The 22,551-nt window shown below is 43.7% G+C and overlaps 1 protein-coding gene across 2 annotated transcripts in view; it reads left to right on the forward strand.

Annotated features, from left to right (window-relative positions):
* Positions 1-4,394: 4,394 nt before the first annotated feature.
* Positions 4,395-22,551, forward strand: part of LOC121553695 (testican-2) — a 68,893-nt gene continuing 50,736 nt past the window's right edge. For both annotated transcript variants that reach the window (XM_041867009.2, XM_041867011.2), the window contains exon 1: positions 4,395-4,746. In XM_041867009.2, coding sequence (XP_041722943.1) covers positions 4,561-4,746 — 186 coding nt within the window. In that variant the 5' untranslated portion in view covers positions 4,395-4,560. The remainder of the gene's footprint in view (positions 4,747-22,551) is intronic.

A 22,551-nucleotide genomic window follows, 5' to 3' on the forward strand; every position in this document is an offset into this window, starting at 1 on the left:
CGTTTTCAATCTAAACGATTTTTTTCTACCCCCTCGCTCTCTTTTGCTGGCACACTGATTGCTTTCTGTGGAGAGGTCAGATTATCCCCTTCGCATACTGGCTTTAGAGAGAGGAGCGAAAAATGTTTCTTTTTAGCAGAGGAATAGTAAAGATTGGATCAGTTAATACAGTATTTCAATTACAGCGCGTCTAAAACAGAATTCCCTTGGGGCTGGCTTGTCCCACCTAGGACAGCGATAGGCAGGTAGAAAAGTGATAGAGGAAATTATTTAGGCAGGGCAGGAATAGCTAAGAGAGTGATATAAAGTGATAGGCGATTCCCAGCAGTGCATTATTGCCACAGACTCATCCCGCTGTGTACACACTGGTTGAATCAACATTGTTTCCACGTCATTTCAATGAAATTACGTTGAACCAACATGGAATAGACATTTAATTGACTTCTGTGCCCAGTGGGATGATCTTTGTTACATCGAGAGCATGGGACCATAAGGTTCTAACTGCAAAAATATGATTCTGAGATAATTGACTTTAAAGTTCTGGACCCTCATTGGTTTGAATGGTGTCAGCAATTTTTATATTGTATTCTTTTGAACTTAACAACATGAATTGGGGTATTTAGAGTACTATAAAGGTAGAAAACATTGAACAGAACAAGGCTATGTCAAAAACTCCATTTTGACAAAAATGCAGATAGAACCGTATAGTCAAATCAAATCAAATGTTATTTGTCACATGCACTGAATTCAACAGGTGTAGACCTTACCGTGAAATGCTCCTTTTTCTTAATCATGTTGAGGGAGAGGTTGTTGTCCTGGCACCACACTGCCAGGTCTCTGACCTCCTCCCTATAGGCTGTCTCATCGTTGTCGGTGATCAGGCCTACCCCTGTAGTGTCGTCGGCAAGCTTAATGATGGTGTTGGAGTCATGCTTGGCAACACAGTCGTGGGTGAACAGGGAGTACAGGATGGGACTAAGCACGTACCCCTGAGGGGCCTCCATGTTGAGGATCAGCGTGGCAAATGTGTTGTTGCCTACCCTTACCACCTGGGGGTGGCCCGTCAGGAAGTCCAGGATCCAGTTGCAGAGGGAGGTGTTTAGTCCCAGGGTCCTTAGCTTAGTGATGAGCTTTGAGGGTACTCTGGTGTTGAACGCTGAGCTATAGTCAATGAACAGCATTCTCACGTAGGTGTTCCTTTTGTCCAGGTGGGAAAGGGCAGTATGGAGTGCAATAGAGATTGTGTCATCTGTGGATCTGTTGGGGCGGTATGCGAATTGGAGTGGGTCTAGGGTTTCTGGGATGATGGTGTTGATGTGAGCCATGACCAGCCTTTCAAAGCACTTCATGGCTACAGACGTGAGTGCTACGGGTCGGTAGTAATTTAGGCAGGTTACCTTGGCATTCTTGGACACAGGGACTATGGTGGTCTATTTGAAACATGTAGGTATTACAGACTCGGTCAGTTGCAGGTTGAAAATGTCAGTGAAGACACTTGCCAGTTGGTCAGCGCATGCTCTGAGTACCCGTCCTGGTAATCCGTCTGGCCCTGCGGCCTTGTGAATGTTGACCTGTTTAAAGGTCTTCCTCACATCGGCTACGGAGAGCGCGATCACACAGTCGTCCGGAACAGCTGGTGCACTCATGCATGCATCAGTGTTGCTTGCCTCGAAGTGCGCATAGAAGTCATTTACCTCATCTGGTAGGCTCGTGTCACTGGGCAGCTTGCGGCTGGGCTTCCCTTTGTTGTCCGTAATAGTTTGCAGGCCCTGCCACATCCGTCGAGTGTCAGAGCCGGTGTAGTACGATTTAATCTTAGTCCTGTATTGACGCTTTGCCTGTTTGATGGTTCGTCTGAGGGCATAGCGGGATTTCTTATAAGCGTCTGGGTTAGTGTCCCGCTCCTTGAAAGCGGCAGCTCTATCCTTTAGCTCCGTGCTGATGTTGCCTGTAATCTATGGTTTCTGGTCCCGAGCTCTCGACATCTGAACGTGACCAACTGGGTATTGGGTTGTCCGCATACCTCAAGACTTCGTTAGCCCACTGAGCTAAAGCAAATGGCAGTGGTCACAAAAAAAACTTTTAACTGCATAGTGATGTCTTGCTTTCTTTATTCAGCTCATAGGCTACGATTAGTCAGTTAAATTAGTTAAAATGTGATTAAATTATCCACTCTTTATCAATTGAAGCATGTGTAATGCCCTTCTATAGGTCCTATTCAATGAGCAATGAGAGAGAATGTCATAACAGTACAGTGGGTATCATAAGTATTGACTGTCATTGGATTTTTTCACATTTTGTTGCGTTACAAAGTGGGATTTAAATTAATTTAATAGTGATTTTTTTGTCATTGATTTCCACAAAATACTGTAATGTCAAAGTGGAAAAAAAACATATAACGTGATTTCTGAAGCCAAATTTTACTCCTGAACTAATTTAGGCTTGCCTAAACAAAAGGGGTGAATACTTTTGCAACAACTATCTTTTAGTTATACCCATTTTGGTAACACTTTACTTGACACCCAGTGTCATAACGCATTATGACCATGTCATAATATGTCATAACAGCTGACATAACGTGTCATAACCTGTCATAATATGGTCATAACACTGTCATGACCCATATCCTTACCCCTGTTGTGACATATATTGCGTTATTTTATGGCTGGTTATGACACTTACATAAATGTCAAAATCCACATTTATTCAATTTAGTTTTTTTGCTGCCAAGAAGTTTCCTTTTGTTTGAAAGTGTGATCGTAAATTATTATTATTTGTAATTAATTCTTTACAGTCATGTTTTTTAAAATCATATATTAAATAACTTGTAGAAACTACACTTTATTACACTGTCAAGAAGCATTATGCCCATCCGGTGTCACTTTACTAGGACTAATAAAATACACTTTATTACACTTTCAAGAAGCATTATGCCCATCCTGTGTCACTTTACTAGGACTAATAAAATACACTTTATGACACTGTCCAGAAGCATTATGACCATCATAATCATATAAACCATATAGGCCTATCATGTACAGGCCCTTATATCAGTCATCAGTCCAAAACAGGGTGTCTTGTCCTGCTCCTGAAATCTGCTCCTGCATTCATCCCAGTCACCACCAACAGAGCATTGGGGTAGGTGCATGTCTGACATCAATGTGTGCGCAATTAAAATGATAACTTAACATGGTCAATTTTTTTATTTTGTATATAACATAAACATACAGTTGACAGGTAGGCTATGGTGTAATGGAATGTTTTGCCTTGTGTGGTAGGTTTTGTGGGTTTTGACAGTCTTATGTAGGTGTCATAACCAGCCATAAAATAACACAATATATGTAACAACAGGTCTAAATATATGTGTCATGACAGTGTTATGACCATATTCTAACAGGTTATGTCAGCTGTTATGACATATTATGACATGGTTATGACCGTTCATTTGTTAACATTTGTAGAATTTTCTTTTTACTTTCACATTATGAAGTATTTTGTGTAGATCAGTTACAAAAAATAACAATGAAATTCATTTAAATCCCACTTTGTCACACAACAAAATGTGAAAAAATTATATGGGGATGAATACTACTTATGATACCCACTGTAGATATATTGATGTGTAATGGCACAGGTGCTACACATTTCATAACACATGACAGTGGGTGTATTTCAGTGGGATCGCTAAAGCATTCGACGGTAGATGAAAGTCGAGGAGTGAAGTTGGGGGAGGTGCATCTGCGACAGCCGAAAGTCGGACACTGATGTGGTTTTCCAACATCAAGGCTCAGATCAACATGAGTGTGTTGCCATCGTTTATAAAAGTTGTTATAACCTACATATAACACACTCAAAAAACTGAAATCATATCCCACTGGGCACACACTGGTTGAATCATTGACATTTGTGCCCAGTGGGATGTGTGTATATTGTATAATCAATTAGTGAGATTAGCCTTAAATATCACATTAATTTGTATCAACTGTATGAATAGGGGCAAAGTTGATTTCTGATTCAGTCTTCAGTCATCTCTTTCAGTCAACTCTTTGTGACATTCAGTTTAGGTCAAACAAAAACTCCCTAATGATATGTTGACAATAGAGCCTCCCACAATGCAGGGGATGGCTGTGGTCACATTGGTGAAGAGCAACTGCAGAAACTTGTAGTCAACTGCAGTCAAAACTTCATGACCTTTGATCACATGATTTGTGTAAAGTTCATGCAGTGGACATGTATGCGCAAGTCGAACAATTTTTATCCCCATAATGCAACACACCTTGATAAAAGTGATTCGCTCGAACGCGCCCAGTGTCACCCCAGTCTCTCTCTCTCTCTCTCTCTCTCTCTCTCTCTCTCTCTCTCTCTCTCTCTCTCGCTCTCTCTCTCTCTCTCTCTCTCTCTCTCTCTCTCTCTCTCGCTCTCTCTCTCTCTCGCTTTCTCTCTCTCTCGCAGCAGTAGGAAGGCGCAATCAGGTCACATTTCACTCTAGTCGCATCCTACTCCTCTTCTCCTCCAGAAGGGAAGCTAGAACGAGTGCCGCGCGCCTTTTCTAACCGCACCATGGTGGGAATGACGGAATTTGGGTGCCTTCTCGTCCCGGTGATGCTGGTGGGGTTCACCTTGCAGGCGGAAATTAACAACGGGAAAGAACCGGAGAAAACGGGGAATTTCATGGAAGACGAGCATTGGCTGTCCACCATTTCACAGTACAGCCGCAAGATCAAGCATTGGAATCGCTTCAGAGACGTAAGTCGCTGTTTCGGTTGATTGAGCGATCTGCGGTAATGCGGTAAGCTATTTTGATAGGGAGACAGAAGCCAGCGGCAGGATTCCGCCCGAGGAACGTCCTAATAACCGTGGTGCGTTTGCTAGGATACTCCGATTTTATTTGGCAGATAATTAATATCAAGGGTTTGGTGTCATTGCTCAAGATACACATCTGGAGCGTTTGTGTAGCCAGATGTTATGGTGTTTATTTTATTTTTTTATTGTAAAGATGATCTTATGTAAAAATAAATAAATAAAGGTTAGGCACAATCATTCAGATGTAGCCTAAGATGTTGACCTTAGATATGCCCTAGCAGAGAGTAACCTAGGTTACAGCCTACTTGTGGTCATGGTGCACTGATCTATTGAGTTTTCTGGAGAAGTTCAGGTGATGACAAGAATAAGAAATGTAGGGTTGCCTATGCAGTCATATCATTATTATACGTCATTTGTAAACACTCAAAGGACCTCTGCAAGGTAACCTACATTTAATTGTGTAACTGCCAAAATAAAGGAAACACCCACACAAAGTGTCTTAATAGAGCACTGGCCACCACAAGACGCCAGAACAGCTTCAATGCACCTTGGCATAGATTCTACAAATGTCTGGAACTCTATTGGAGGGATGCGACACCATTCTTCCACGATAAATTCTATAATTTGGTGTTTTGTTGTTGGTGGTGGAAAACGCTGTCTCAGGCGCTGCTCCAGAATCTCCCATAAGTGTTCAGTTGGGTTGAGATCTGGTGACTGAGACACACACACCCTTTAAACCCCCTATGCTCCTTTGAGACCCCTCTTTCAAAGTCATTGAGATCTCTTCTTCTAGCCATGGTAGCCAAAAGAATGGGCAACTGGGCACGATGGGATGATAATTGCTTAATTAACTCAGGAAATACACCTGTGTGGAAGGACCTGCTTTCAATATACTTTGTATCCCTCATTTACTCAGGTGTTTCCTTTATTTTGGCAGTTGCATGTACATACATGCAATGTGTAATGTGTGATTTACACAACTACATAGGTACCTGCCATCTTTAAACCAATACAACATTAAAATCATGTTTTGAAAGCATCATATCAGGATATTTTCTGCCACCTAGCCTCACTGTCCATATACCTACCTATTGATACTTTACCATTCTTTGGCATATTATTGGCAGTAGTAATTATGCACATTGCACATTTGCAATGATTTAGAAAGACATTTGTTCCCCTTTTAAAGATCCGCCCCCCCACATTCACCCCTTATACTGATTCCGTCATGTTTTTCACGGTATGCATTCTGGCCTGCTTTCCTACTGCTAATGACTCAGCCGAGTGTTTGCAAATGATCTGTTACAAACAGAATACGCACAGTGCAATAATGCAATTATAATACAAGTTCTGATCATTGATTACTGAGGTAATGCAGTTAGCTTCAAACTGAATCCGGCTGTACCGATTGCTTTGTCTACGAATATTATGAGTGTGTGTGTGTGTGTGTGTGTGTGTGAGAAATCCTGCCTCCAGTCGTGATATGATTACCAAAGATCACAGCAGGGCATTTGCACGGTAATGGAATTGTGCTGAGACTCTGATTTGTCACTTAAAATGTAACAAAAAACATACAACCATACAAACCATACAACACTATGCACAAGAAATACTTTAAACAATGTACACAGAACACTTTACAAACACATTTACTGGAAGAACTGTGCAGATGCACATTTTGGTAACGGAATTCCGGTAAAATCTCCCTCCGTTTTTTATGTGACCATAAAAATATATCTACTCTGAATTAAGATTAAAAAATGTCTTCAGAAAGAATGGGGTGTCAGCTGTGACATTACACCTTGAGTTAAAAAAAAATTATTTTGGTTATTGAACTACAGTAAGTGTGTCACGCCCTGGCTCTGGGGACACTTGTATGTTGAGCCAGGGTGTGCATTTAATTTGTTTATCTAGTATGTGTATTTCTATGTTGGCCTGAGTGGCTCCCAGTCAGAGGCAACGAGTGTCAGCTGTCGTTGGTTGTCTCTGATTGGGAGCCATATTTAAACTGTCTGTTTCCCATTTGTGTTTGTGGGATCTTGTTTCAAGTCTGTTTATGTTAGACCGTGAACTGTCACGTATCGTTTGTTGTTTTGATCATGTCTCTAATTAAAGAGTATGTTTGCCTGCAACGCTGCGCCTTGGTCCTCTGTTCCCGACGATCGTGACAGAAGATCCCACCTCGACTGGATCAAGCAGCGTGACGAGGAGAGAGGATGGACCTGGGAGGAGATGAGTGAGAGTCTGGCAAGAGGGATGGAGGCCATGAGCACGGGGGAGAGACAAGCCCATACATTTTTTAGGGGGGGGCTAACGCCGTGGACGACGGGGCAGCAGGAGGCCGCCAGGTTACGGGAGTCACTGGTCACCAGGGGGAAGGAGGATGTAGAGGCACGGCGAGAGGTACTGGCGTGTGTTGCCAGTCCGGTCCGGCCTGTTCCTGATCCCCACGTAGGGCCAGTGGTGTGTGTTCCCAGTACGGTCCGGCCTGTTCCTGCCACTCGCACCAAGTCAGTGGTGCGCTTCGTCAGCCCGGCACGGCCCGTTCCTGCTCCCCGCACCAAGTCAGTGGTGCGCTTCGTCAGCCCGGTCCGGCCCGCTCCTGCTCCCCGCACCAAGTCAGTGGTGCGTTTCGTCAGCCCGGCGCGGCCCGTTCCTGCTCCCCGCACCAAGTCAGTGGTGCGCGTCGTCAGCCCGGTCCGGCCCATTCCTGCTCCCTGCACCAAGTCAGTGGTGCGTTTCGTCAGCCCAGCTCGGCCCGTTCCTGCTCCCCGCACCAAGTCAGTGGTGCGCCGTCAGCCCGGTCCGGCCCGCTCCTGCTCCCGCACCAAGTCAGTGTTGCGTTTCGTCAGCCCGGCGCGGCCCGTTCCTGCTCCCCGCACCAAGTCAGTGGTGCGCGTCGTCAGCCCGGTCCGGCCCATTCCTGCTCCCCGCACCAAGTCAGTGGTGTGCGTCGTCAGTCCGGCACGGCCCGTGCCTGTTCCACCGGTGGCTGGTCCGGCACCGGTCAGATGCTTCACGCCGGAGCTAGAGCAATCCGCTCCACCAGTGTGCAGTCCAGCTCCGGCCAGCGGGGCCAGACCGGACCAGGGGTACTTTGGGGGGTTGGAGAGGGAGCGGGGATCAGGCCCGGAGCCGGATCCGCCGCCTAAGCGGAGTGCCCACCCGGTCCCTCCCCTGTGGTGTTTGGTGGGCGCGGTCGGAGTCCGCGCCTTTAGGGGGGGGTACTGTCACGCCCTGGCTCTGGGGACACTTGTATGTTGAGCCAGGGTGTGCATTTAATTTGTTTATCTAGTATGTGTATTTCTATGTTGGCCTGAGTGGCTCCCAGTCAGAGGCAACGAGTGTCAGCTGTCGTTGGTTGTCTCTGATTGGGAGCCATATTTAAACTGTCTGTTTCCCATTTGTGTTTGTGGGATCTTGTTTCAAGTCTGTTTATGTTAGACCGTGAACTGTCACGTATCGTTTGTTGTTTTGATCGTGTCTCTAATTAAAGAGTATGTTTGCCTGCAACGCTGCGCCTTGGTCCTCTGTTCCCGACGATCGTGACAAAGTGAAGTGGATTTACATCCGGTAACAGAATTGCGGTAACGGAATTTCATCATGGGTTCCTGATCTGTACTACACAGAAATGCATAATTATGGATATGAAAGTCATTCTCTTCATGGTGATGTATCCTGAATAGGTACACAAAGGTAGAAATATGCAATATCCTCATTATTTTAATGAGCTCCGCCACCAAACCAGATCAAATTTGGTTGGTTGCGCACTGGACCAAATCTGAACCAATCATAGATGTCTATGTTTCACAAGTTTGGACATCAAAGTACAGCCCAGAACAGTACAATACAGCACAGAACAGTATAGTTTAGTACCGTACAGTACAGTAGAGTATAGTTCAGTACAGTACATTTTAGTGGACTCAAGTCTAGTGTGCACTGAACTATACTCTACTCTATTCTACTGTACTGAACTATACTCTACTCTATTCTACTGTACTGAACTATACTCTACTCTATTCTACTGTACTGAACTATACGCTACTCTATTCTACTGTACTGAACTACACTACCGGTCAAAAGTTTTAGAACACCTACTCATTCAAGGGTTTTTCTTTATTTTTACTATTTTCTACATTGAATAATAGTGAAGACATCAAAACTATGAAACAACACATATGGAATCATGTAGTAACCAAAAAAGTGTTAAACAAATCAAAATATATTTTATATTTGAGATTCTTCAAATAGCCACCCTTTGCCTTGATGACAGCTTTGCACACTCTTGGCATTCTCTCAACCAGCTTCATGAGGTAGTCACCTGGAATGCATTTCAATTAACAGGTGTGCCTTGTTAAAAGTTAATTTGTGGAATTTCTTTCCTTCTTAATGCGTTTGAGCAAATCAGTTGTGTTGTGACAAGGTAGGGGGATATACAGAAGATAGCCCTATTTGGTAAAAGACCAAGTCCATATTATGGCAAGAACAGTTCAAATAAGCAAAGAGAAACCACAGTCCATTATTACTTTAAGACATGAAGGTCAGTCAATACGGAACATTTCAAGAACTTTGAAAGTTTCTTCAAGTGCAGTCGCAAAAACCATCAAGCGCTATGATGAAACTGGCTCTCATGAGGACCACCACAGGAATGGAAGACCCAGAGTTACCTCAAAGTGGTAGACGAGCGCGCCGCACATACACAGACAGGGGAAATTGTCACGCCCTGGCTCTGGGGACTCTTAAATGTTGAGCCAGGTGTGTTGTTTCTATGTTATGTTTTTCTATGTTTAGCTTCTAGATCGTTTAGATCTATGTTGGCCAGGGTGGTTCCCAATCAGAGGCAGCTGTAGCTCGTTGTCTCTGATTGGGGACCATACTTAGGCAGCCTGTTGGCACCAGTTAGTGGTGGGATCTTGTTCGGTATAGGTTTGTAGTGTGTACCTTGAGACTTCACGTATCGTTTGTTTTGTTGTTTTGTCGTGTGTTCAGTACTTAAATAAACATGTACGCTTAACACGCTGCGCCTTGGTCCTTCTCGTCTGTAAACGATCGTGACAGAAGATCCCACCAAAATAGGACCAAGCAGCTTGTCCAGGAGCAGACAGCCTGGACCTGGGAGGAGATCCTGGACGGGAAGGGATCCTGGACTTGGGAGGAGATTCAGGCCGGAATCGATCGCCGTCCTTGGGAGGAGACTGTGGAGGCGCGCTATAGAGAGGAGCAGCGGCAACGCAGAGGGTGCCGGCCGAGGAGGAAGCCCGAGAGACAGCCCCAAGAAATTTTTTTGGGGAGGCTAAAAGGGTGGTTGGCGGAGCCTAGTGTTAGAGCAGAGCCAACTCCCCGTACTCATGCTAAGAAGCGTGTGACTGGGCAGGCTCCGTGTTATGCGGAGCCACGTACTGTGCCGCGAGTGTTCCGGCACAGTCCTGTACGTCCTGTGCTAGCACCACGCACGTGTCGTGCGAAGATGGGCATTCAGCCAGGACAGGGTGTGCCGGCTCAACGCTCGTGGTCTCCAGTACGCCTCCTCGGTCCCGTATATCCTGCGCCGGTGCTACGTGCTGTATCGCCAGTACGCGTGCACAGCCCCGTACGTCCTGTGCTAATGCCTCACACATATTGTGTGGAAGTAGGCATCCAGCCAGGACGGGTTGTGTCAGCTCTCCGCTCCAGACCTCCAGTCCGCCTCCACAGTCCGGTACGGTCCGTTCCTGCTCCCCGTACCAAGCCAGTGGTGCGTGTTCCCAGTCCGGCCCGGCCCGTTCCTGCTCCCCGCACCAAGCCAGTGGTGCGTGTTCCCAGTTCAGCCCGGCCCGTTCCTGCTCCCCGCACCAAGCCAGTGGTGTGTGTTCCCAGTCTGGCCCGGCCCGTTCCTGTTCCCCGCAGCAAGCCAGTGGTGCGTGTTCCCAGCCCGGTCCGGCCCGTTCCTGCTCCCCGCACCAAGCCAGTGGTGCGCGTCGCCAGCCCGGTCCGGCCTGTTCCTGTCCTTCGCACCAAGCCAGTGGTGCGTGTGTCCAGTCCGGCACGGCCCTTGCCTGTTCCACCGGTGCCTGGTCCGGCACCGGTCAGCTGCTCCACTCCGGAGCCAGAGCAATCCGCTCCACCGGGTCCGGTCCAACTCCAGTCAGCGGATCCACTCCGAGCCAGAGCAATCCGCTCCACCGGGGTCCAGTCCAGCTCCGGTCAGCCGCTCCACTCCGGAGCCAGAGAAGTCCGCTCCACCGGTGCCCAGTCCAGCTCCGGTCAGCGGCTCCAGTCCGGAGTCTGTGCAGTTCGATCCACCGTCGTCGGGTCCAGCTCCAGTCAGCGGTGCCAGTCCAGACCCAGACGTCAGCCCCTCTCCAGGTTCGGGGTCTCCCACACCAGGGTCCAGACAGGACTTGGTACGTCGTGGGAGGAAGGAGAGGGGAAGCAGCGCGCCGAGGTCCAGACCAGACCAGGGGCGCAACAGGGAGGCGGAGGATAGGTGGTGGTCACGCCCGGACCCGGCCCCTACCCTGTTATGTTTAGGTTGCGCGGTCGGAGTCCGCACCTTTGGGGGGGTACTGTCACGCCCTGGCTCTGGGGACTCTTAAATGTTGAGCCAGGTGTGTAGTTTCTATGTTATGTATTTCTATGTTTAGCTTCTAGATCGTTTAGATCTATGTTGGCCAGGGTGGTTCCCAATCAGAGGCAGCTGTAGCTCGTTGTCTCTGATTGGGGACCATACTTAGGCAGCCTGTTGGCACCAGTTAGTGGTGGGATCTTGTTCGGTATAGGTTTGTAGTGTGTACCTTGAGACTTCACGTATCGTTTGTTTTGTTGTTTTGTCGTGTGTTCAGTACTTAAATAAACATGTACGCTTATCACGCTGCGCCTTGGTCCTTCTCGTCTGTAAACGATCGTGACAGAAATTCTCGTTGCCTCTTCAGAAAGTTGCAGGAAATACCAAATCACTGATGCATTCTGTTCATGCCTTATGATAAACTTGGGTAAATTAATACATGTTCAATACATTTAGTTGATTCCCTACTAAGTTCAATACATGTTTGAATATGGTTGAATTCCATTTTATTGTCTGTGATTCTGTCCGTGTTCTCCGTATCACAGATTTTATAGGGCCCTAAAACAGTTACCAGCTGAACATAACAGTATGCCAGTGGAAGAGAGGACAGTGGCAGGTGACCCAACTGTGGTTTGTGGCTACTATGGATTTCCCATTGTAGGCAACTCAATTGCAGAAATTCCGTTAGATTTTTGAAAATTCTGTTACCAATTTGCTAACAGAATTGAGTTTTAATCACTTAATAATTCATAAACAAAATTGATATCAGTAAAAACACTATAACTAATTGATAGGTTTACCTTAACTTGTTACTTCTGTGAACTTTTATTCTCCCTCTTCACAAGGGAGAGAAATTACAAAATATCTTAAAGATATCTGGATTTTTTGTAACAACATTTCATGGTACAAGGCAATGTTTCTTAAATTTATAGAATGCAGAAAAATTATCCTAAACTAAATATAAGTGTTGATATTAGTTGGCAGTTGTAACGTATACGCCGGGAGTCAGGAAACAGGTGCAGAAGGTGATTTTAATAAAGAACCGAAGCAAATGAACAAACATGAGGAGCGTACATAACGCGAGAGAAAACAATAACACCTAGTGACAGAAGACAACTGAGGGCTAAATAAAGGGGGCGTAATCAAGGAGAACAGCAGGTGTGCGCAATGTGGGTTGCCAGGACCTATGGTTAGTAGACCGGCGCCTGAGGGAGGTAGCAGGAGTAGGCGTGACAGGAGGGTTCTTTACTTCAACATTATTGTGTTTTGATGTATTTCTAATACCTTTTAAGATTTTATCTGGTAGATGTTTTTTAAGACCCCTTTTCCATCTGTTTGACAAGAAGTTCCTTATTCCTAATTTTTAGGATGGAAAATGGTTGAAAAATGTATATATGCAACAAATAAAGATTATAGGCTTATTCCATGATTATATTCCTTGAGAATCCTGTTAAGAAGTGTTTTAGTTGATCCCATATCTAGGTTGAGGGATCGTATGACTTCATTGGAGCATACAATACATGCTTTTTTCTGAGTTGATTATTGAATTGAAATGTGTGGAAATATTATAATAAGTAATATAATAAATATCCTTATTTTGTATTAAGGAAATAGTGTGATGAGGTGTGAATGAAGGAGTCAGGCGCAGGAGGTAAAACACTGAAGTCCAGAGTTTATTCCGTTCACATAAATAAAAGGCACCCAGCGTCAACCGAGCTACTCGCTCTCACAATAAACAATCACTCACAAAGACAAGGGGAACAGAGGGAACACTTATACACATACTAATTAGGGGAATGAGCACCAGGTATGTGTGATTGACAAGACAAGACATGACAAGTGGAGTGATGAGAATGGGATCGGCAGTAGCTAGTATGCCGGTGACGACGAATGCCGAAACCTGCCCGAACAAGGAGGGGAGGCAGCCTCGGCGGAAGTCGTGACAAATAGTCAACCGCCTCAATGTTCAGAAGAATTGTGCCATACTGTGTCAATAGTGTCATATTGTAATAACTCTAAATAAAACCCTCTGCTAAATGACAACACTGTAAAAATGTAAACAAAATCTATTATCTCACAAAAAGGATAAATCCCCACTTCCCAAGTATGTCTAACTAAGCTTCTATCTCATTGTTATGCAAATTGTTAAACACTTTCTGATGCAATTATGAAATGTTTCCAATCTCAGTAAAGCAGGTAAATGTATCTAAATTGTCGTACCTCTCCTCTGCTGTCCCGCATGCACACACAAACACACACACACACACACACACACACACACACACACACACACACACACACACACACACACACACACACACACACACACACATTCACACGCATAGAGACACACACACACACACACACACACACACACACACACACACACACACATAGAGACACACACACATACATGCACACGCACGCACACACACACACACACACACACACCAGAGTACTCTCCTGGCGAAGCAGGATTAAGTTTAGATATATGTCCTCTGGAACTGTACTGTAGAAGTAATGAAATTGTGTGCATGAAGATTAAGTATGAATTACAGTGGGATTATTATGACGTGTCTGGACGGGTGCTGCTGTGTTTTTACACGGGCAGTGGCACACACACAAACGCACGCACGCACGCACACACACACACACACACACACACACGCAGATGGAATCTGTACACAACACTGCACACATCACAACCATCCCCCACCCGCTCCTTTTTGTTGAAAATAACAACATTTCAGAGAAAAAAAGCTTAGCTCTTCTTAGTGGGTTTGCCGTCAAGTAGAGTTAAGACATCAGATATGTTTCTCTTTTCCTACAGTTTGAACTCAAAGCCCAGATGAGGCACAAACAGAGACCACAGCTCTGCTTGCATGCCTTGAATGAAGGAGTTTATGTACAGTGGGGAAAAAAAGTATTTAGTCAGCCACCAATTGTGCAAGTTCTCCCACTTAAAAAGATGAGAGAGGCCTGTAATTTTCATCATAGGTACACGTCAACTATAACAGACAAATTGAGAAAAAATGTTCCAGAAAATCACATTGTAGGATTTTTAATGAATTTATTTGCAAATTATGGAGGAAAATAAATATTTGGTCACCTACAAACAAGCAAGATTTCTGGCTCTCACAGACCTGTAACTTCTTCTTTAAGAGGCTCCTCTGTCCTCCACTCGTTACCTGTATTAATGGCACCTGTTTGAACTTGTTATCAGTATAAAAGACACCTGTCCACAACCTCAAACAGTCACACTCCAAACTCCACTATGGCCAAGACCAAAGAGCTGTCAAAGGACACCAGAAACAAAATTGTAGACCTGCACCAGGCTGGGAAGACTGAATCTGCAATAGGTAAGCAGCTTGGTTTGAAGAAATCAACTGTGGGAGCAATTATTAGGAAATGGAAGACATACAAGACCACTGATAATCTCCCTCGATCTGTGGCTCCATGCAAGATCTCACCCCGTGGGGTCAAAATGATCACAAGAACGGTGAGAAAAAATCCCAGAACCACACGGGGGGACCTAGTGAATGACCTGCAGAGTGCTGGGACCAAAGTAACAAAGCCTACCATCAGTAACACACTACGCCGCCGGGGACTCAAATCCTGCAGTGCCAGACGTGTCCCCCTGCTTAAGCCAGTACATGTCCAGGCCCGTCTGAAGTTTGCTAGAGTGCATTTGGATGATCCAGAAGAGGATTGGGAGAATGTCATATGGTCAGATGAAACCAAAATATAACTTTTTGGTAAAAACCCAACTCGTCGTGTTTGGAGGACAAAGAATGCTGAGTTGCATCCAAAGAACACCATACCTACTGTGAAGCATGGGGGTGGAAACATCATGCTTTGGGGCTGTTTTTCTGCAAAGGGACCAGGACGACTGATCCGTGTAAAGGAAAGAATGAATGGGGCCATGTATCGTGAGATTTTGAGTGAAAACCTCCTTCCATCAGCAAGGGCATTGAAGATGAAACGTGGCTGGGTCTTTCAGCATGACAATGATCCCAAACACACCGCCCGGGCAACGAAGGAGTGGCTTCGTAAGAAGCATTTCAAGGTCCTGGAGTGGCCTAGCCAGTCTCCAGATCTCAACCCCATAGAAAATCTTTGGAGGGAGTTGAAAGTCTGTGTTGCCCAGCGACAGCCCCAAAACATCACTGCTCTAGAGGAGATCTGCATGGAGGAATGGGCCAAAATACCAGCAACAGTGTGTGAAAACCTTGTGAAGACTTACAGAAAACGTTTGACCTGTGTCATTGCCAACAAAGGGTATATAACAAAGTATTGAGAAACTTTTGTTATTGACCAAATACTTATTTTCCACCATAATTTGCAAAAAAAGTCATAAAAAATCCTACAATGTGATTTTCTGGATTTTTTTCCCTCATTTTGTCTGTCATAGTTGACGTGTACCTATGATGAAAATTACAGGCCTCTCTCATCTTTTTAAGTGGGAGAACTTGCACAATTGGTGGCTGACTAAATACTTTTTTCCCCACTGTATTTCTCTCTCTGATGACTTGGTGGATTACTATGTGTGGTGTCATAGGTGACATAGAATATCTTTGTGGTTACCATTCCCTGAGGGAGGTGTGTGTGTGTGTGTGTGTGTGTGACGGTTTGTTTGTGTTTGTGGGGGAATGTTGTTTTGTGTGTGTGTTTTTAGGGGGGGGTGCATGGTGTGTGCATGCGTAGGCGTGTGTGTGCACTGTGTATGTGTGTGTGTATGTGTATGTAAGGGAGAAAAGATTGCTGGTGTGTCTCTGGTGATGCTGACAGAAGAAACATCAGAGGGAGTGCATCACAGAACTCCCTGGGGATCGCCAATAGCAGTTGCTTTGATGTCAGTGTGCAGCCGTAGCAACGGAGGGCCTCTGAAATGGGCCTGAAAGTAACTAGTTTCAGAGGGAAGTTGATGACTATTCCCCCACCACTCTCTGTAATAGGATGGGTAGTACTGTCATTTGGACCAGGGTGTGTTTAGCAGAGTATGTGAATTAAGATTTGTTTCGGTAGAGAAAGCCTATTTTGGACTTGACCTTTGCTTGAAGACTATTGATGTGTGTGTGGAATGATAGTGCCGTGTCCAGACAGATACCCAGGGATTTGTGTGAGCCCATCTAGTGAGTAGTTATCAAGGGGAGGGTCGATGTGCTTTTTCCTTTTGTTTTGTTTGTGTTCATTATAACATATAAGTAACTGCCAAAATAATGGAAACACTTAAATGAGGGATACAAAGTATATTGAAAGCAGGTGCTTCCACACAGGTGTGGTTCCTGAGATAATTGTCACGATCGTCGTATTGAATAGACCAAGGCGCAGCGTGATGAACGAACATGGTTAACTTTATTATCTTTAGTGATAATAGACAACAATCAACAAAACAAGAAACGACTCGTGAAGTCCACGGTAACAATGACCAACACGGAACAAGAACCCACAAACACAAAGGGAAAATAGACAGTATAAATATGGCTCCCAATCAGAGACAACCAACGACAGCTGACACTCGTTGCCTCTGATTGGGAGTCACTCTAGCCAACATAGAAATAAACACAACTAGAACTACCAACATAGAAATCTAACACATAGAATGAACACACCCTGGCTCAACATATAGAGTCCCAGAGCCAGGTTGTGACAATAATTAAGCAATTAACATCCTATTATGCTTAGTGTCATGTATAGAAATGCTGGGCAGACCATTATTTTGGCTATTATTTAGGCTACAATGGCTATGCCCCCCTTAGGATGACAATGCCCCCATCCACAGGGCACGAGTGGTCACTGAATGGTTTGATGAGCATGAAAACGATGTAAACCATATGCCATGGCCGTCTCAGTCACCAGATCTCAACCCAATGGAACACTTATTGGAGATTCTGGAACGGCGGCATCAACAAAACACCAAATGATGGAATTTCTCGTGGAAGAATGGTGTCGCCTCCCTCCAATAGAGTTCCAGACACTTGTAGAATCTATGCCAAGGCGCATTGAAGCTGTTCTGGCTCGTAGTGGCCCAACGCCCTTTTAAGACACCTTATGTTGGTGTTTCCTTTATTTTGGCAGTTACCTGTACTTTTAGTATCATTACAGTGTTATGGGAGAGATTATGGATTCATCAATACCTTCCTTATTAACCATATGGATAATGATACAGGATCATTAGAGCTTTATACACTCTCCTCAGTCCTCAAATCAAACATTAGTGAAAGCTCTTACTCTAACTGAATCTCCACGCAGCTGATGACATCATCAGAGTACTAATGATTTTACTCCTATGACCCTTGACCTGAGCTGCATGATACATTGGTTCATTACATCAACTCCAACAACCGAATGGTCAGAGGACCCATAATCAGAGGATGTCTGTGTGTTCATAGAGGCTCCAGAGTCATTTGTATTCAGTGCTGGAATATATTGGTTTACTCCACATATACAGTATTATATTTTAATCACTGTTGTTGTTTCCCATGATGTCTTTGAACAGAAATAAAATATACAGAAATGCTAACAAAACCAGAAAACAAGTTCAAAGGGTATGTTTTAGGAAATTATTTGGTTAATCTATGAAGGGTCACCAATGATGCTATCTAATAAGCCAAATTACTCAAATTGATGTTGACTCACGCAGTCCTTCGAGGGGCAGAATGTGGAATTCTAATGCAACAATGGAAAACAATCATCAAAGAGGCAGAACGTGAAAAGACATGCACACAAATATACAAGCACACACACACTGTACACACACACACTGTACACACACACACAAACATAAACATATTTATACATGAATATTCAATATTTATTCTCCTCCTCTTTCAAGTATAAGACCCACAGTACAGTATGCATTGGATACTGTGTGGATGACGCCTGTTTCATATTCGATAAAAATAGCCATCACCACTCCACACTTCAATCAAACCAATCCCCATCATTGAAAAGACAAGGCGATTAGAAGTAACAATTACCGTCAACAACTACATTTGATACATCCAATCCTTTAATCTGACAGACAGGTGCACTGGACAATTTTTCATTCCACTAATGCACACAGGCTGGAAATCCCAAAACAAGGAAAAACACAATAATGTTGGTTGGCTGCTTGAGTGTGGCCAGAGGAAGCCATTGTGGTTTAAAGGCCTTACAGTGTCACAAGTCCCATTCAGAAGACCACCCTTCGACTGAAACTGTTGGCACACAAGCCTTACAATTTAATTTCATGTCTTGATTTGAAGTGTGTGATTTCATGTCTTGATCAATGTGAGTGAATATAATTTAAAGAACAACATCTCATCTCTAAATAGACTTCATTCATCATTGAAGATTATTCTTAATTTTCTTCTTCTTCTTCTTCTTCTTCTTCTTCTTCTTCTTCTTCTTCTTCTTCTTCTTTTCTTCTTCTTCTTCTTCTTCTTCTTCTTCACAGCAGTATCTCTATATTCCCGGTGTAGTGTCTTCTGTACCTTAGCGTGATTCACAGTTGAGTCAATATGCTTTATCCCCTGGCCTCCACTTCAAATGACCATTATGATGATGAAACACAGTCAATTTGCACTCAATTAGAACTCCATGTTCAATTTGAACTCTATTACCGCAGGTCAAATGGACACTGAAAGAGTCTGTTGATCCAGCAAATGTCTCCAACTCCCCTTTTCCACCCAGGTTTCAGTCACACAACCTGGTCAAAATGTTAACATGTTAAGATGTTTAATACAACTCCATTATAGGGGCGATGATATGGCTGATGAGCTATGATTGCTGATATTACTCTTATCAACCTGGATCAAACTCAGATAGGCACATCCGATGAGTCTGGCTTCGTCTCAAATGCCACCATATTCCCTATTTAGTGCAATACTTTGGACCAGGGCCCATAGCACTATATAGAAAATAGGGTACAATTTGGGACGCTACCTCTGTCATTGTGCAGCAGCTCACAGGTCAAGCCACCATCTCATCCAATCTTGTAATAATAGGAAATTAGATGGCATGGTTGAAACTGCATGGTTGAAACTGCTTTGCTGAAATTGCAGTCAGTCTGCACGTTATGCATAATTTATCTGATTGAGTCTCTGACTGTAGAAGCCAAATCAACAGTGAATAAAATGTTATGCTCAACTAACTTCCCCTTATTAAATGTCACATTGTGAAGTCACACGTTGGAATCAGTCTGATCAGCCTTGGAGACAGTAGTTCTGTCCCAAATGGCACCCTATTCCCTACATAGTGCACTACTTTTGACCAAAGCCCTATTGTGTTTTCTATCTTTGATGATGACCTAGATCAGTTTAGAATGTGCACTAGATAGACTGCTAATGAGACTCACCTGTGGGAGAGGATCACACTCATTACTGTTAGGAGAGTGTGTAGTGGCACCGAAACACACGCATGCACGCACTGTTGGAATAAAAACAATCAGAGCTGACCTATCCTTAGGTCTCTCTCTCTCTCTCTCTCTCTCTCTCTCTCTCTCTCTCTCTCTCTCTCTCTCTCTCTCTCTCTCTCTCTCTCTCTCTCTCTCTCTCTCTCTCTCTCTCTCTCTCTCTCTCTCTCTCTCTCTCTCTCTCTCTCTCTCTCTCTCTCTCTCTCTCTCTCTCTCTCTCTCTCTCTCTCTCTCTCTCTCTCTCTCTCTCTCTCTCTCTCTCTGTCACGCCCTGGCCCATAGAACTCTAGCTAGTTTGGTCAGGGTGTGAATTTTCTAGGTTTGTATTTCTATGTTTGGCCGGGTGTGGTTCCCAATCAGAGGCAGCTGTCGCTCGTTGTCTCTGATTGGGAATCATACTGTCGTATATGATGAATGGTGGCAATTATTGCTGTCAACAAAAAGTCCGCTATGCTGCATCGTGTTAGAGGCTTTTATTAAAATCACGAGTTTACAGCATAGGTACAGACTCGCGATGTCCGGAGAACGGCTCCCCAGATTGATATGGCCGTTCTGACCTATCTTCTTCGTGTACCCCTATTTATAACCAATGCAACAAGATGGGCTCCCTCTTCTGGCCAGTTTACAATACACTTCCTGTCTATTATATGTTACATTATACTAAACATTGCCTTTTGATACTAACATAACCAACATTCCATTTCTTCATGAAAAACATTTAAAACAGTCATAATTTCCATACACTACATTTCCCCCCTTCGAGACTAAACTAAGTCTCGAAAACAAACAGAATATAATTATGACCAGTAACAATTTATCTTATTGAATATTCTTAACCTTAAACCCAAAAACATTCTCCTCTAGAGTGTAAATACCTTTCTTATGAAATATGAATAACTGTTGATGAAATGTTAACACATTACTATGAATTATGAATAAATCTTTATGAAGTGTGAACACATTACTATGAATTATGAATAAATCTTTATGGAGTGTGAGAGCGAAAAACCTGTCCGGCAACCTTTCAATCAAGACAGTAAAATTCTCTCACGGTCCCTCTGCCCCAGGCAACCACCGCGGTACTCCAGATAAACTCATAAACCATGTAAATACATTTGAAACTATGATGCCATTAAATACACATGTTTCCCCTGCAAACAAAATCCTATCCAGAAACATCCACTCTCAAGCTGGTCAACCCATAGGACTTGAAAAGGAATCTCTCCCTGCCTAAACGTCCTTTCCCTAACCCCATCGAAATAAACAAAAGCATCTAAGATCCTCATCTGCATTCAATAACATCAAACCTCATTCTACTAAAATCAATACCTAAGAATATGACACCATTATGTATTACACATCAAATATGTCTATATTTCATTGCAGACACTGGAATGTAGTCCACTACACTTCATCTCCTCCGTAGTCTCCTCCTCCAATGGACTTGTTAATGATGGAATCAGCCACACCCTCCTTGTTTCATCTCCTCCAGTCATATTGTCCCTTCATATTGTCTTTGAGTCCCATGTTCCCCCAAATGCTTCTGGAATGAAAAGAAAAGAAACGACCAAACAGTATCCTTTGCAAACCAACCCCTTTCAAATTAAACCTCAATTTCACCTAAGAATTTAAAAAATGATACATAAATGATGCATGAATCACATTATCCATTCCCCCCTTTGATTCATAAATCATACTAAAAATCATACTAATATTGAAAAAACTATTTGAAAAATCATCAAATAATCCAAAATGATATTTATCCATCAGTTCCACTTGTCCATCTTTATCCAGATCAGGAACAGTCAACCCCGGCATCTGAGTGTTGTCTCCAGGCACCACTTCTCCAACCTATCTCAATCTCATAACTTTCTCAAAAGTCAGTACAAACATCACACAGTGTTATCAAAGCTGAAACTAAAATCTGACCCATCACTGCCCCTACTGGCCTAATTGATCTTGCAACCAACTCTTCTCAAATCTCTCAAACACATCCCTTATAATGCATCTATAACCCCAGTGATATTATCTGACCTATCTGGACTCAAAGTATAACTAATATTTATCCATATGATCTTCCCAAATGTTACACCATACCATGGAAGAAGTCCCCCTTCTCCCTTAGACTTATTCTCCAATGGTAGGCTTGAAGACTATGACATGTAGCCATGTCACCCTTTTAACCCTAGATTTAGCTGTGTCCAATGCTATCCCTCTTATAATGGTAAAACCTCATATGGAAGCTTCAACGTTAACATGTAACAAAATCCTTTCCATCCATAATGTAAGAATATATATGCTTTTATCATCCCAAACCCTCTAAATATCTCTAAAATTCCCCATAGTCAAATTGTCAGGCACAAGCTAATCTTTTAACCATCAACGTCCTGCTCTTCTTACTACCTGCTACCTAAAAAGTAACATATTTCTCATTACTACCCTTAAGGTCATGCTTATCCAAAGTTATCATATAACATCCCAATCTGATCTTCCCAGGAACACACCCCTTACCTCATATGTTTTATTAGAACAAAAACAACTTTTAGCCCTCAATGTTTCACCTGAATACTTCAGGATTCTGTTGTTACCTGCTTTTCCTTTCCCATTTAACAATTCCCATATTAATTCACTTAACCCAATTCCACCTAACCCTAGGCTTAAACCACTGTTCTGACAACGACATCATTCTATCTGTCAATGACTGTTGCTGATACCACAGTCATGACAAATCATAAGACTGAACCACACCTGATAGAGGCCGCGCGACCGTCTAACATGTCTGGTGCTGGAATCCTCAACAGACATGGAC

Source organism: Coregonus clupeaformis, chromosome 37 (assembly GCF_020615455.1).
Source record: "Coregonus clupeaformis isolate EN_2021a chromosome 37, ASM2061545v1, whole genome shotgun sequence".
In the NCBI taxonomy this organism is placed as follows: domain Eukaryota; kingdom Metazoa; phylum Chordata; class Actinopteri; order Salmoniformes; family Salmonidae; genus Coregonus; species Coregonus clupeaformis.